Below are 16,043 nucleotides of genomic sequence, written 5' to 3' on the forward strand. Positions count from 1 at the left end.
ACCAACCTGTGTTTAATCTTTTCAAAGTTCCCTGATCTCTTTCAAGGATGTAATGTGCTGAACAGATACAAATGCTAAGAATACCCAAGCGATCAATTCTGATAACCTGGTTGGAGAAAAAAACTCTACAGAAATGCTTAATTTGCAATATAAATTATGTCATTCTGTAAATGCCATACAAACAGTGGTGGGCCAGGACTGCTAATGGACCTTTACAGCCTTTTAGGCCTCTTTGAAGTATAATGCTAACTGTACTGACATTTTTCCACAGTCTACACCTTTCAATTAGGACTGAAAGTCTGAAATTCCAACAGTCTAGGTTTTGGATTTTTTGACAAAGTGAAACTGACCTTGTATATTTATGGCCTGGCTGAATCTTGATGTAACACAGTTATTTTGCTTTAGATAAATCAGATTTAGATCTGATAGATTTGGCCCTGGAAGACTAATTTCATACTGGCTCAGAGTATAGTTAGCAACAGTGAATTTCATGTTGCTTCCCATCAACTTCAGGTGCAATTGGAAGACTTCCAGCTGACAACACAGAGAAGGACTGTTTAAAAAGCAATGCTTGCAGGTGTTTACCACAGGTTAAATGTTTCATTTTGTACAACACAGAACAGAACTCACTCCTGGCAAGATCGTAATATTGAGGCATACAATCTGTCACTAGGCACTGAAAGAGCTTAGCACCTTCTAACACTGCCCCTAACCCATGCAGTTTGACATTTAAAAGTGCAGGCTCAAGATATGACATTTACTATGCAAATTGTTTTTATCTCCCCCCCATTAATTTTATAATGACTAGAAAATAAATTAAAGTCCCTAACAATCCAGATTAAGTGCAAGTATACTGATGTTCTAGATGTTCATTGCAAGCTGAATGCAGAAACAGCATCTTGAATTGGTTAAAAAAATAAAAATGTAGAACGTATGTCTTGAAGACCTCTAATTAAAACAATGCTTTTCAACAGACATGACCATCTTCCCCTTTTTCCCCACAACTGAACAAAAACTGCATTTTGATCTCTGTAGGATTTTGTTTGTTTTTCTTCAAATTTATTAGCTTCTGTAATTATATAGTCCATTTTATTGTTAAATCAGAAACAGTAAGAGAACACTCTAGGTTGGTATAGTCATTTTACAATGAGCATATCAGCTACAATACCTTTACCTAATGTTGTCAGAAAACCAAAACAGAACCAGAACAACAATTTTTTTTTTTTTTTTTTTTTTTTTTTGACAAACCTGCTTATTGAGATATCACCTATTCTGTAAGGAAGAAAATACTTGAAAAATAAAAAAGTTAAAATTTAGTTAAAAGCTTTACTTGTCTGGGAGCAATCTCATAAAACTCTTTTTAATATGAGCACTTCACTTCACAAAATGAAAAACTATTTACAACATTTTGCTTGCAGTTTGGTCACATTATCTACACACATTTGCAGAAGATCTTAGGCAAAATAGGTATGTATCTTCTTCTGACATAGGCTATCAGACTGATTGCACATTTTCCTTTTATATAATGGCTCTCCTATAGTGCACTGAAGTCAGTGATCACTGTCTAATTACATTCTCATTTTAATTTATGGCTCAACAATAAAACCAATACCACTTCAAACCCAAATATCTGAGCGGCTGAATTACATAAAGTGTAAGACGTGGATTCTACTTTTTTGGACCTGATTTTCAAAAGAATAATTCACCTCACTAGCACAATTAACGAATTGTGCAAAGAAATAAAGGACTTGTGCATCCAATTCATTTGAAAATCAAGGCATCTTGTCAAATTCTCTCAACTGATTTCCCTCTAGTTACAGCTCATTTTAAAAATGTTCATTTCCCTACGGCACTATAATGAACTTTTCAGCACGCTATTACTGAATTACAGATCTTTTACATATATACTATATTTTGGCCAATAATGTAATTTCCATGTTACGCAATATCATTGCCTTCACAAGCAGAGTTGCTACATACATTCACAGTTTCAATAGATTGTAATTAGCTTCTCCAGTTGTGCTTTAAAAATTCCAAATATTTTCCAACAGTAAGTGCAAAGCAAATGTCCTATGCAGCTACAATTGGTCACAGAGTTATAAACTCCATAATTACGAGAAGAGCGTTCTCTCATTCTCCGTTTTCATCACCTGCTTTTTCAGGTATGACCTCCAGACTTCGACGGGGCTTTGAGATTTCTGCATTTTCAGTGCCTGGCTTATTGAGTCCACATGAAAGAGTGGCATAATGGATTTGTTTCAGATTCTCCAGTGCTTCATTTTTAGCATATTTGAGAAGATCAGCTTGTCCCTGTAAGAAAAAATGCAATTAGAATACACAATTGATAATAGGATTCTCGTTTTTTTTTTCCCTTCTGTTTGTTTCAGACTAATGATACAGTTGCCCTGCTCAAAAAAACAACCAACCAACCAAAACAAACAAACAAGAAAAACCAAACAAAAAAACCCTCAAAAAAACCCAAAATAAAACTCAAAACTGGATTACTTGAAGTTAGTAAGAACCAAGCTCTTTGCTTTCTCTGGAGCCAAGCGGTTGCATAAGCAAAGGGATATAGGGATCATTTCTACCTAACAGCTTTCAGGAAAGTAATCTGTGCTGTATTTTTAATCCATGGGGACTGTAAATGTTTCTGCATAGCGAAAATTGTGAAGGCTGATTTTACTACCTCAGGGAGCAGTTAAATTGTTTTCATTTTTGGTTCTTTGAGATTTTTTTTTCCTAGCAATGTGATTCATTCAATAGTAGCATGGTAAAGGATCAATGTTTGTCAAACCATGAAATATGAAAATACAGGTTGGTAAGCAACATGTAAAAAGGACAGCGATGACAAAGACTTCACAGGATTGTTTGCAGTTCAGTGCTATCACTATCCCTCTTTACTTGCACTCTTTCTCTTCACAGTAATTAAGTTTTAAGTAAAGCTGTAGGAGAAACTGTCCCAGCCTTAGATGACTTGGCTCTGTCCTGCAGTATTAGCTACTCCATCTCTTTGTATTGATTAAAGCCCTCTAACAGCAATAGATCGCATTAGCAGACTATGGACTGCCTTTTCTGCAGCCACTACCTGCCTACCCTGCCCATACGCAGGGAACGAACAAGCCTGTAGCACATGGTGAGCACACGTGCCTTACTGGTGGACACAGGAAAGTTCACAAACACGTGCAAGAAGTCTGCAAGGGCCAAACGGATCGTGCTATGTCTGCACTCCTGAAGGAGAACTGCCCCACAGCTTACAGAAAAGCAAATGATGCTTCAAAAATACTGTATCTTAAACAGTGTCATTTCCAACTGAAGGGGAAAAAAACACACACACAAACAAACAAAAAAACCCAAGTACTATAACTCCTTGAGACTGTCAGTTCCTATAATGGCTAATAAGGTATGAACACTGACTGCACCTTTTCCTGTAATTGGGGTACTCATGTCTGTCCTGGGTAAATTCTGGCTCCTGACAGACACTTCTCTTGAAGAGATGCTAATGTCTGTTCTAGAGACATAACAGCTATGTTGCCTCTCCTTCTCTGCCAAATAAGGTTGAAATCCAACTTTACTTTTTGATTTAAAAAATAAAGGAGGAGAGGTAGGACAGCAGTCAGACAAAAACATGTCTGCACTCATGGTGTGATACTTCAGCCTTTCTTCTTTAGTAACTCACAACATAAGTGCTATCCTATGAAGTAAGCAGAATTACGCATTTGAGGCACACAAATTGAAAACAAATATTGCTTTCTTCAAAGATATAATGCCCCCCCTCCCCTTATCCAAGACTATAATAGCCAAAGTGGTTTTTTTTTTCTGATTACCAGACAAGAAAAAAATCTAGAAGTTCACCAGTCACAGCAATCACAGCACAAGCTTCAGTAATATTTTCTTCTACAGAAAACCAGGGCTACTTTTTTTTTAAAATCACATACTTTTTTCCAAACTGACAAACAACTAAAAGCTAATTTAAAACACTCCAGCAGACTAAATGAGTCATATCTGGAGTGCATCTGTTTCTAGCCCAAGTTCCATTTCACATGGATTAGTAGAATATAGTTCTGGAACTTTAATCAAGTTGTTTATTATAGGCAGAGCTGCTAGCAACAGTCTATTAATAAGGTTGCCCAAAACTTCTCATGTAAAAAAATCTGCTTTCAGTTGCTTATAGGCTTGCCAAACTTTTAACTACTTCATAGAGAGCTTCACAGAGAGCTCTATGCAGGACTTTTGCAACTGGCAGACTTTATTATTATTACTGTTTAATATTATTCTTTAACCTCATCCATATGGTTCATTCAGTTCTGAGAATAAAGACAGGAAAATGCTGTCAGAATTTTTTTAACAATCTTCCATCCTTCCCTCCTCACTCCCACTTGGGGTAGGGACTTGTAATTCAAATGACTTCACGGACCCAAAGTAGTGGATCCAAGTTATGAGCTTTTAATAAACAAAAATCAGACTTTGAATGTGGTTAGTACAATCACTCAGGATTTCATTCTTGATCATTCTTCATCTCTTGACAGCTCCAGCAATGTGGCAAGACAATGCATATTCCATTCCCACACAATAATGAATATGTGTTAGAAGAAAGAGTTGGGTTTTTCCCGTATGGCTTCTCCAAGTTGTCTTACCACCAACATTTGGTTGCCAATGCAGGCAGTCCAAAAGCCAGACTGGAGGAGGGGAAGGAAGAGCCTGGGACAGGGACTCTGGCGAGAAGGTGGATGGAGAAAAGGAGGGGGCAAGAGCGATCTCTGAGACTGACCTGGCAAGGAGTCTAGGACTGCCGAAAGGGAAGTTGGACTGTACTGTACAAAGCAGAGACTAGATCTTACTGAAAGAGGAGATTGTGAAATAATGAAAAACGAACACAGTGCGGCAACACTGAATTTGGACCAGACAGGTGAGGGCAGAAAGGGAAAGATTGAGGCAACATTTGGGATTGGAATACAGAAAGAAAACAGATTGACAAAATCCACCATGTTGAAAGAAGCCCGAAAATGACAGACAAGTAGAAGGACTAACAACTCAAAAAGAGTGAGAGAGCTTGGTAATGAGACTAAAAGCTGGTGAGAGAGAAAAACAAACAAAAATGCAGAGCAGGGAGAAGACTGCAGAATACAATGAAATCAGGTAAGGTGATGAGAAAACTAAAATTAAGACTCATCGGGAAGGATTTCTAGAGGAATTGAAGAGGGGGCAATATGAACTGGAAAGCAATGCGAAAAAACTGCCAGAAGAGAAAATTAGGCACCAAGTGTGAACAGAATACTGGATGGAGGAGAGAGGGGAAGGAGGAAGCCAGGGGCTAGCAGGAATTGCTGGATTTTCAGCAGGGAACTGGGAGTGTCTGGACAAGACTGATCAGGGAAGATGAACTTTGTAGACAAGAGACGATCTGAGATAAGGGGCTGGATTATTGCAGACAACAGGGGTTCAGACTAAACACATTTGGCCAAGTGGGATCAAGTTTAGACCAGGGTGAAATAGAAAAATGAATCTGTGTAAATTAGATACTCTCTTCTCCAACACTTAGAATGAAACAATTGATTTCTGAATGCCACTGAACTCAGAAAAATGTTTGTGAAACCAACTGTGTTGTCATTATCTGCTGTCATGTCTTGATCCAAAGACAAAACAAGAGCCAACCACTGCTACCAAACATGGCACAAGCTCAAGTGAGAGAGGTCTGCGCAATTGGTGTAAAGTGCCTAGCTCTGTTGAGGTACCTTCATGAAGCCATATGCTGGGGAAAAAAAGCAGTATGCATCTTAAAAATTCAAGTTGTAGTCACAGTGAACACTGTTGAACAGTAATACAACGCATCTGAAAGGCAGAAAAGTAAAAAAGCCATCCAGATCTGAAAAAATTGCCCCCACAATTAAAAGAACTCAGAGACCTTCCTTCCAGTTACATATCAAATGTCTCTTGTCCAAGGGCTCTCTAGATTCAGTTTCAATTCTTTATATTCTATGCATTCTGTAGCTGCGTAAGACCCTGTGCCATTGATTTAGTAAGTAAATTAATAGTACAGTCAGTTGACTACAAGCTGGAACACACTAATCTCTCGCATCTATGGCCTACTCGGAGGCCTTCCACCTTCTTACCAGCCCCAAATGGTCGTACGCTACTTGCTCTTATAATGTATCCTGTAAAGCCAATACAAAAAACCTACCAACGGCTCAAACCTTAGTCAAGCAGATGTATCATGAGGAAGTATAAAAAAACCCTACATTCAAAGAGACAAAGCTGGTCCATAGAGACAACTCAATGCTGGAATCTGGAGCAGTTGCAGAACCAAACCCATATAATGTTTCTCACTATATGGTAGGGCTGGCTCTGTCAGCCTTTCACCTCAGGCAACTGTAAATGAATTCAGTCCTTTAGTGTTGTCTGGCAAACACACCACAACACTCAGATTTACTCCCAGGACTGTGGTTAACAGGCATTTTGTGGTAATTCCCATCTAGGAACAGGACCAATACAGGCCTTGCACGTCACAAGTGCAGAGCATTGCAAGAGCGCTGTCCTCACAGCAGCAGACAGCAATCGCTGCTCCCTTTCCTTCGCCGTGGTTAAAATTCACTAGCAGAACTGAGAACTATGTAACTTGAATACCTATTTCACATATTGATGTTTACAAGCTTCAGAAAATGAATCAAGCATCAAGCTGTTTTGTAGGCAGACGTGAAAAAGACCTTAAAGAACATCAAAGAACAAAACTGATATTCATTCATAAGCTTTTAATAAAAAGCAACAATAAAGGATGTGAATTAATGTGGAAGCCCAATTCAATATCCTTCATACCTCTCTGTCCCAATATGCCTGCATTAACTACTCTGTTGGGTTTTTTTTAAATCAACATTAAAAACCTTCTGTTTGTTTTGACGCTTTCAGCTAAGAGGCAGTGTTTTTATATCATAGCTCCCAAAAGGCAATTAAAAACAAAACCAAAATGGTTCCTATCGGTTCTCATACCTGTGAAATGAGACATCATTTCAGAGTCAATCGGATATAGTGTCAACTAGAATGTCTCAGCAGAGCTAACTTTATAATTTGGTACGTATTCACTCATCATTTTTGGTTAACAGGTTCTTCAGTGAGTGTGTGAACATGAAAGTAAAATTGTAGGGATGACATTTGAAATAACTGCATGAGCACCCTTTCCCCCGAAAATCCTGAGAAACTGTATCAGTAATGACTGGGCTTTAGCTCAGGTTCTGGGACCCAAAGCTTGTATCAGGAAAAGTAAGCATCCAGTATCCCTTTCTCAAAGCGTTTCTCTGAGCAGTGGCTGCTAGGTACAATGGGACATACTGCCGTGCTCCTGCCCAGCCGACGTGCTCTGAGTGCATTTACAGAATCAGGACATAAAGGACTTAACTTCTTAACTTCTAAATATGGATTTAATTAGGAGCCAAAATCCCATCAGTCCAGCAACATCAAGAGACTGGTAGTTTTAGATATTTAAATTGAACTGGGATGTGGGAGGTTTTCTGAGCACCTACAGGACTAGGCAGCAGCTATCAGAGGCTTTACAAATGCCCCATGGTGACAACAGTGCTGCCTGAATCCACTTGTAGATCTGGTCCATAAAATTCAGATTATTTTTTTTAAAAATATATATTTAAGAAGTTGCACCTCTATAAATGCCTTGAATGTTCCATTTATAAATACATTTATAAAAATAAGGTAGGTGCAGAACCAATGTAATTACAGAGATAATGGACGCCATGAACTCCATGCCTTGGCATTTCTTTCAAGAGAAAGTAATTCATGTTGTCTAATGTGACATGTCTAAAAACTCATAGCCAACAAGAAGCATCTAACAAATGCTGGAGTTAGGAGTCCCACCTTCATTCCGAGTACTTCCATCGAACCCTCCCTATGTGTTTAGAACAGCTCTTTGTTGTAAAGACTAATTTAAAGATGGTGTTATGCTCTTCCTATGGGCACCTCAAATTCTGAGCCTATATAGGTTTTTTCCAAAGTTTTGCTATGCCAGGAAAGTCCGTAAATTGTTACATTAGGTTGTGTAGGAGTCTGCTGCAACAGTACTTAAAGTAATTTTCTTTCTTCAACTGTGTACTCTTTCTAGCAGGAAATGTGATTATCTATGTTTAGAAAATGTAAGTGCTATCAGTCTGAGTAATAACAATAAATAAATTGCAAGTAAATGACCTTGCAAACTGCCTATTTGAAAGAGAGGAATATTCTAATACTGTACAATCTAAATCTAGGCAACAAAGTTCACTAAAGCAGACTAAATTTACTCTAAGTGATGTTCTGAAGTTAAACAGATATGTATATGTGCATATATGGGGTGCATAAGAATGGGAATGTGTGCATATACACATACACAAATTGAACAGAGATATTTCAGCTGACATCAAACATACTATTCCAATAATAAATTTGGCCACATGGCTTCAAATTAGGAAAAATAAAATCCTTTAAAATAGTAACTGTAACATGTGTGCACGCACACACACACATATGGATATTTAATAGCTACGTCAGATGTTCTAAACAAAGAGTTCCCCTAGAATTAAGCTGTCAATTTTGTTATTTTATCAAAGTTTCCATTGCATCAACTGTAGTCAAAACGTCCCAATCGAAAAAAAAGATCAATATGTACCTTGAGGGTAAAATGCAGCTTAATTGGTTTGGAAAATACATCAGCCACACCATGTGAGCATCCTGCGATTCCTCTGTGGGGGACCTGAGGATGGCACTCATGCAGAATTATTTAGTAATGCTGTTCAGAGGCACACAGCAATTCCTAAAGCATAGCCATGCAAAATACTGTTCCTAATTACAAGAAGAATAAAAAGTTAAATCCACTAAGTATGGCACTGCCTCCGGTGTGTTGGTTGCTCATCTGTCTTGCTTGTTGAACCGCAAAATTTGCGGCCATTGAATAGACAGGGTTTTATTTTTGTGCTGTTCAAGAGGGAAGTTAATTTGATGTAGGCAGGGAATTCAATAGAAAAATGAAATTCTTCTTCAAGCAGCTCAGATTGTCACTCTCCTGATCAATTTTTACTCTAAAAAATGTGGGCATTCACTTTCCATCCTTGTCCTCACATATTTTTTAGAGAACTGGAAAAATGGAAATGGAAAAACATAGTATTAGATCAAAATTATGATTGTAGGACTTTTTCTCCAGACAGGAAGAGTAGTGTCTTAGAAACTGATAAACTTTTTCTATTTAATTATGTAACGCAAGACAAGTTATGGTTACAGCCTATAGTTAAGAGTCTGGAGTGAAAAAGCTCAGTGTGTTACTTCAAACAAATCACAACCTCTGACTTTCTGTACATCTAAATGTGAATAACAGCACTTAATAGATGCCTATGTGAAGTGTAATACTTGTAAATAACTTTTAAGATGTCACAACATTCCGGAACTTTCTGTAACACCTCCCATTAAAGTTTTGACAACAGGCTGATTAAATCTCACCAATTTTTTTGATAAAGTATTAATTATGGGACAAATTGTACCTTCCTACAGAAAGGACTTTAATCTGCGAGTAGAGAAAAAACAAGTCAATGTTGAAGAGATTTTCTCAATAAACTCTTCAAAAGGAAGGCCTTCTAACTTCATAATTACGTTAATCCTAAGGATATGCACAAAAGCCCTTCAATGCTCTGAAGAGCCAGATCTACCATGCGGGTTCTCAGACTCCTGGCTTACGCAGAAATCACGACTTCACATTTCAGTTGCTCATCAACCGCAAACCTGCCTCCCCCTTTCCCCCAACCCTTACGTTCTAAACGGAAAGCAGAGATGAAGCAAAGTACTGCTGTTTCAGGCAGCATTAAAATGGATTTGCCCATCCAAGCTGATATCCGATACCTTTGACAGAAAAGTAAAGAAGGGTTAAGAATTTATTTCCTTGACATGTGCCCAAACCCACTGAACTGACTCCCGTCCTCTCTATCCCCTAGGTAGCACAGGAATAGTACTTGACACATCCCATACACTGTCTTCAGGAAACTCCACTCTAATAAAGGAAAAGTGATAGTCCGGTCCTTTTACCTATAAGCAGAATCTGCATGCATATTTTTAGAATGTATTAACTGTACATGCTGTAGCAACTTTAACCTCTTTTTGATTCTCCTCTGCACTGGCCTTGTGCAGTGTAACACAAGGGGGGCCAGAGCACCAAGCAACACTGTGAAAAGCTTAACATTTGAAACTAACATGGAAAGCTAGACAAATACATGTGTATTACTGCTTTTCTGTAGTAGTTCACTGTAAGAAGAGGTGATAGGGAATTCTATTTTCAATAAGAACTAAAAATAAAAAAATATGTGGGAGAAAATAATTTTCTTTATAATTAGAAGACTTTATAGTTCAATGTAATGATGAAATATTTGAGTGGGAGAGAGGAACTCATTAGTGCATGTAAACACAAAACTTGAATAATTTGGGCTAGAAGGATAGTGTCAAGGGAATAAATTAAGGGAGGCAGTTTTGCTCTCTCTATTAATTTTGATATACTCTGCTGAGATGAAAGACCAATGATAAGAAACTGAACTGTTCCACATTCTAGTTTCCTGAGGGTCTCTGGCTGAAAGCTTTTTTATACTTCATCACTTACTGTTGTGTCAAAAGGTAAGCAAATGCGCTCAACAAAATGCAAAGGGAATCTCCAGCTCATATACACTCAACTTACTCCAGTCTGGATTACTAATATAATTTGTATGTATCATTAATCACCATTCATCACTGACCACAGTACCAACAGCTTCCCTTCTGTTTTTCAATAACTGCATTAACCTTAACACTCTTGCCTCCTTTCAAATCACAAAGCAGAGTTTAAACAGCAGTATAGCTTCCTCCCAGCCTGAATCGCTTCACAGAAATCAATACTCACTGTTTCACCCATGTATTCAAGATTACCGTGGATCCTATTAACATTAAAAGGTGCTAAAAAGAAAATGTCAAACTAAATGAAACAACCCCCCGCAACAATAGAAAATAAGAAAAATTCACATTGAGAGTCTGCTGAGTTTTCAAGTTGTATAAACTAAACTGAATATTGTTATAAATCCACAGAATAATGACCAGTAACAATATTAGAATGCCAGTTGTGAATGGAAAAATACAGTAACTAACCAAAGGAAGACACATTACCTTTAAAATTGTAATGTTCCACGTAAAACTTTCTACTGATTTTTGCAGTTTTCTTTCTTTTAAGCCTTCTCTTGCTCCTATATTGTGCAGGTTTTCATGAAACTCCATTGCTGTGGAGAATAAAAGAGGGAGGAATATAGTATCTATTTTAATGCATTTTTGTGATCACAGAGATAGTGATTTGAAACTAATAAGGCAAAAGGACAGTGAAAAAGCTTCAGAAATTTTACTCTTCAAGCACAAATGTATGTGATCTAGTAACGTGCAACATTATACAACATGCCAATATACACAAATCTCTCTAAGCTAAAATCCACACTGAAGTACCTGTTGGGTCACTGCCACACAAAGATAGAGCCAAGCAAATATTTACTGTACAAAAGTATTCTTTAAGCACAACTGAATTTGTTGCACCATATGTAAAAACCCTTTTGTGAGTTGCTATAGAATGGAAACAGTAATTTCATGAAATACTCTATCCCAACAAATTTATTTTGTGCCTTGCTCTTTTATGCACTTAATTTACATCACAGTTGTCCAGCCAACAGCTTATATGCTGGGGCCAGCTCAGAAAATAACCTTCTCACCTTACCCCTGAGGAGAAAAGGCACTCCCTGTGAAGGAGGAGTGCCAAGCAAACCACCAAGGACATTTTACCACACCTATGTAAACTACTGTGTCCACAAAACCTGTATCTGACAAACTCCAAACCAAAAATTGTTGGCAAAATTCAGATTAGCTTGATCCAAACATTGAGTAGAGTGACCAGAGCTTTAATTTTAACCCAGCACACTCCACAGATACAAGACAAATAATTTACTTTCCATGTTGCTGTTACAAGTCATATAAAAATACATTTGAAACAGCTTCCTTCATACAGGGGAGGTAAGATGTCCTTCCATGGGTACACACATTAACCCACCACGGATTACAGCAACTGTCCCATGGAAGTCATACATCAAATTGTGCTCTCAGGATCTCCATCAGTAATAACATAAAGGGTATTTTGAGGGCAAACGTTGGCAAGTGGTTGTGACTTACACCTATGAATGTAAAACCATATAGCTTAATTCCAAATTATAATTTTAACTATGCTGACTGAGATCTTCTATTTGCCCAGTGAGTATACGTGCTTCAAAATTTACATGCAATCAATTATCATGGAATAAGCATACAAACATGTGTTGGCTGTCAATCCTAGAGCACAATGACTTTTAAGGACATTATAGTATCTATTCTTTGTAATCTCTCTACCCCACACTCATGTCTCATTACAAGAAAGAGATATGACCAAATGTTTTCACTGTACATTCCCCTGCCTTACTCCCATATACACACACACACACATTTTAAAAATTATTCATAAATTCACCTGAAAGACAAGATTGTTCTTTTTAGCTTTTCTTACTATTTCAAATTTTACTACAAGGAAAATAAATGGCAAATATTTTCCCTGAATTAAACTACCCTATCATTTTTATTTCAAATACTTCTCTAGAGCTCTGACTCTGCCTCTAGAGTACAGCCTCAAGTAAATCATTCATATTATATTTCCCCAAAACAGTTTTCTAACCAGGTGAGAAATTAAAGTTCATTCATCCATCACTGTTTCCAAGTATCCATTTCCTGTCTACATCATCCAAAAACATAAACTCCCAATATGATCATGGAAAGATTATGCACAGATCCATATTTACAACATTACATATCTAGAGCCACCATAAAAATACAGATTTCCTGATCTGTACCATGAATTCTGAGACCATACTGCTAAACTCTTGGAGTTCTGTACCTCATTTCCATCTTTATAAATATTGCCCTTCAAATCCACAGGCACTAGTGATCGATAATAACCTTGAACTGAAGCCGCTCAGAGAAAGATTAAGAATAATGCTGAGGGCCTGCATGATCGATGTGAAATTGGTGCTTTGCAGATTTCAGATTATTCTTACGTATACAAAGTCACTAGTATCTCAAACACGGAGACAGTGGTGACCACATATTCTGCTATCCAGAAGAGCTCTTTTCTGGTTCACTAACTACCTTCTATGGTGACTCTCTTCCTTCTTTACACTCATGCCATGTTACAATTCTGTTCTGCCAAAGCCACTCCACTCCAGCTAAATATTCCTGGTAGTTAGCAGCAAAATCTCAGTTCCCTTTTTCAGCAAATGAAACAAAGTCAGGTCATCCTACCAGGGCACACACATGTAAACCCTCGGCACACAAGTGCCTTCTGCTTAAACAGCACTTGTCACACCCCTCTCCTCAACATCCCTTACGGACTGGATTGGGCAACTCCCCATTACCATGCTAAACTAAAGCTATCCTACTCTAAGCCCAAACATACCACCAGGGACAAGTAGATTTGAATTTTATTTCTGTTTCTATTACTAGCTTGCCTGATAAATTGAAATGGATTATTTCACCTCTAAGTCTCAGTTTTTCCATCTGTTGAATGGAAGGAATTATATTCACTACAAAACATATGGGCAACTTAATTTCTATGTATGAATGCAGCACAGCATTTAACTGTTGACTGCATCTCTCTTGGTATTCCCCTTCTATCTTCCTGCTTGTTTTTCTTGCATTTTGTCTTGGAATTGACTATTTAATGCATTAATAGTGGCAAGGTTATAACAAGTGTTAAATTCAAAAACAAAAGGGACTTCTTAGAAGATAAAAGAACAAGGAAAAAAGAGGAAAGAGCTTTTCATTTTCAGCTAAATTAATAAAATGAAAAATACGTTCATATAAACTCATGTAAAAGTGCCCTTAAGATATTAGTGAAAGATAACTGGATGTTAACTGTCTTTTTTTTTAATAAATACACATAATTTTCTATCTCCTTGCAAGTAAAAATTAAGATATAGTAAGCAAATTACCTTTACAAGGCTTAATTACTTCTACAATTATTAGTCCATTAGTCATTTTGAACTGCCTGAGAGCTCCTGGATGACAACAGACATAATACTAACCTGATTTATCACTCTTAATATATTTCTGCATATACCAGCTGCTTAATCCAAAAAGCACAAGTTACTCATGTTTTCCATTTTTACTGGCAGATGTTAAAAAGGATATCATCCATAAGTTTCTACGTGATCATGAAGATTATGTAGGATGTGTGTTCTTGTGTTCAGATGGAATTTCCTGGTTTTTCATCTGTGCCCATTGCACAAATGTTTTTATCTATAATGAAGTTATTATTGCTTGTTGTCTTGAGCCAGAAAGTTCAGTTCTAAAAATTTCTTTTGATTTGAGATGTCAACTTTACTAAAATCGCTATTTACATAGAATCACTGAGGTTGAAAGACACCTCTGGAGATCGTCTAGTCCCACCGCCTTGCTCAAAGCAGGGTCAGGTAGAGCAGATTGCCCAGGACTGTGTCCAGTTGGCTGTTGAATATCACCAAGGATGGAGACTCCACAGCCTCTCTGGGCAACCTCTTCCAGTGTTTGACCACCCAAGATTCTCACTGAGCCTTCGCTGCTCCAGGCTGAACGGTCCCAGCCCTCTCAAGCCTCTCCTCATATGAAAGATGCTCCAGTCCCTTAACTCTCTTTGTGGCCCGGTGCTGGACAGTAAGTCCGTATCTTTCTTGTACTGGAAAGCCCCAAGCTGGACTGAACACTCCAGATGTGGCCTCACCAATGCTGAGTAGAGGGGAAAGACCAACTCCCTTGGTCTTCTGGCGATGCAAGTCCTTAGGTATTTTCAACTTGTTGTCCACCAGGACACCAAGTCCTTTTCTCTGAAGGTGCTTTCCAGACAGTCAGCCTCCAACCTGTACTGGTGCATGCATGGCGTCATTCCTCTCCAGGTACAGGACTCGGCACTTCCCTTTGAACTTCATAGGGTTCCTGTCAGCCCACCTATCCAGCCTGTCAAAGTCCCTCTGAGCAGCAGCACGACCATCTGCCATATCCAACCTCCTCCAAGTTCTGTATCTTCTGTCAACTCGCTGAGGATGCGCTCTGAGCCATCATCCAGGTGATAAATGAAGATGTTTAAACTGTAGTAGCTCCAGTATCAACCCCTGCTGGGGCACACCACTACTGACTGTCCTCCAGATGGACTTCATGCTGCTGATCACAACGCTTTGAGCCTGGCTGGTCAGCCAGTTTTCGGTCCACCTCACTGCCCACTTATCTGGCCTCTACTTACTTCCTTAGGTTGTCTATGAGGATGTTACAAGAGACAGTGTCGAAAGCCTCAGTAAAGTCAAAATAAAAAACATCCACTGCTCTCCCCTCCTCCACCAAGCCAGTCACCTCATTGTAGAAGCCTGTCAGGTTGGTTAAGTGTGATTTCCCCTTTGTAAATCCGTGCTGACTTTCCCCAATCACCTCCTTGTCCTTCATGTGTTTGGAAATGGTTTCCAAAAGGATTTACTCCACCACCTTCCCAGGGATTGAAGTGAGGCTGACTGGCTTGGTCCTACTTTTGACCCTTCTTAATCTTGTTGAACTGTGGTAACTCCAGTTCTTATGACAGTGTGATGAGGTTTCAAATGTCATTACTTGATTCCCTTCTGAGTTTCTGCTTGTGGAATATTAGGGCACTTAGTTTGCGTAAGCTGCATTAAGAAGTCTCGTCACCTCTATTCCACTGTAAGTAAGTGCTAGCTGGCAGAAGCCATACAATTTCCTAAGTGCTTGCAAAATAAAAACACTTCCGTCTTTCATAATATGATTCAAGTCTTCCATGTTAAGGGCCAGCTTTTCAGTGAAACATTCATCCCAGCTGTTGTAAGTCATGTAAATACACTGTTACATATGTAACAAAATAGCAATAGCATGATTCAACAGGTTTTAAAACTGAACAAAATACTACCAACAAATTTTCCCAATCATAATCAAAGATTTCACAGCATATCCTTCTCCACTGCAGTACA

General features: G+C 38.3%; 1 protein-coding gene across 3 annotated transcripts in view; it reads right to left on the minus strand.

The window, feature by feature from the left end:
• Positions 1–1,072: 1,072 nt before the first annotated feature.
• PLCL2 (phospholipase C like 2) overlaps positions 1,073–16,043 on the minus strand; it is a 107,590-nt gene continuing 92,619 nt past the window's right edge. Inside the window, exons 6-7 of one of the 3 annotated variants that reach the window (XM_072854023.1) lie at positions 11,146–11,255; positions 1,073–2,310 (exon numbers count right to left, since the gene is read on the minus strand). In XM_072854023.1, the coding sequence (XP_072710124.1) occupies positions 2,131–2,310; positions 11,146–11,255 (290 nt within the window). In that variant the 3' untranslated portion in view covers positions 1,073–2,130. Of the gene's footprint in view, positions 2,311–11,145; positions 11,256–16,043 lie in introns of those variants that run through there. The other 2 variants (XM_072854024.1, XR_012041154.1) reach the window with 2 other exon arrangements.

Source organism: Ciconia boyciana, chromosome 2 (assembly GCF_034638445.1).
Source record: "Ciconia boyciana chromosome 2, ASM3463844v1, whole genome shotgun sequence".
Taxonomy (NCBI): Eukaryota; Metazoa; Chordata; class Aves; order Ciconiiformes; family Ciconiidae; genus Ciconia; species Ciconia boyciana.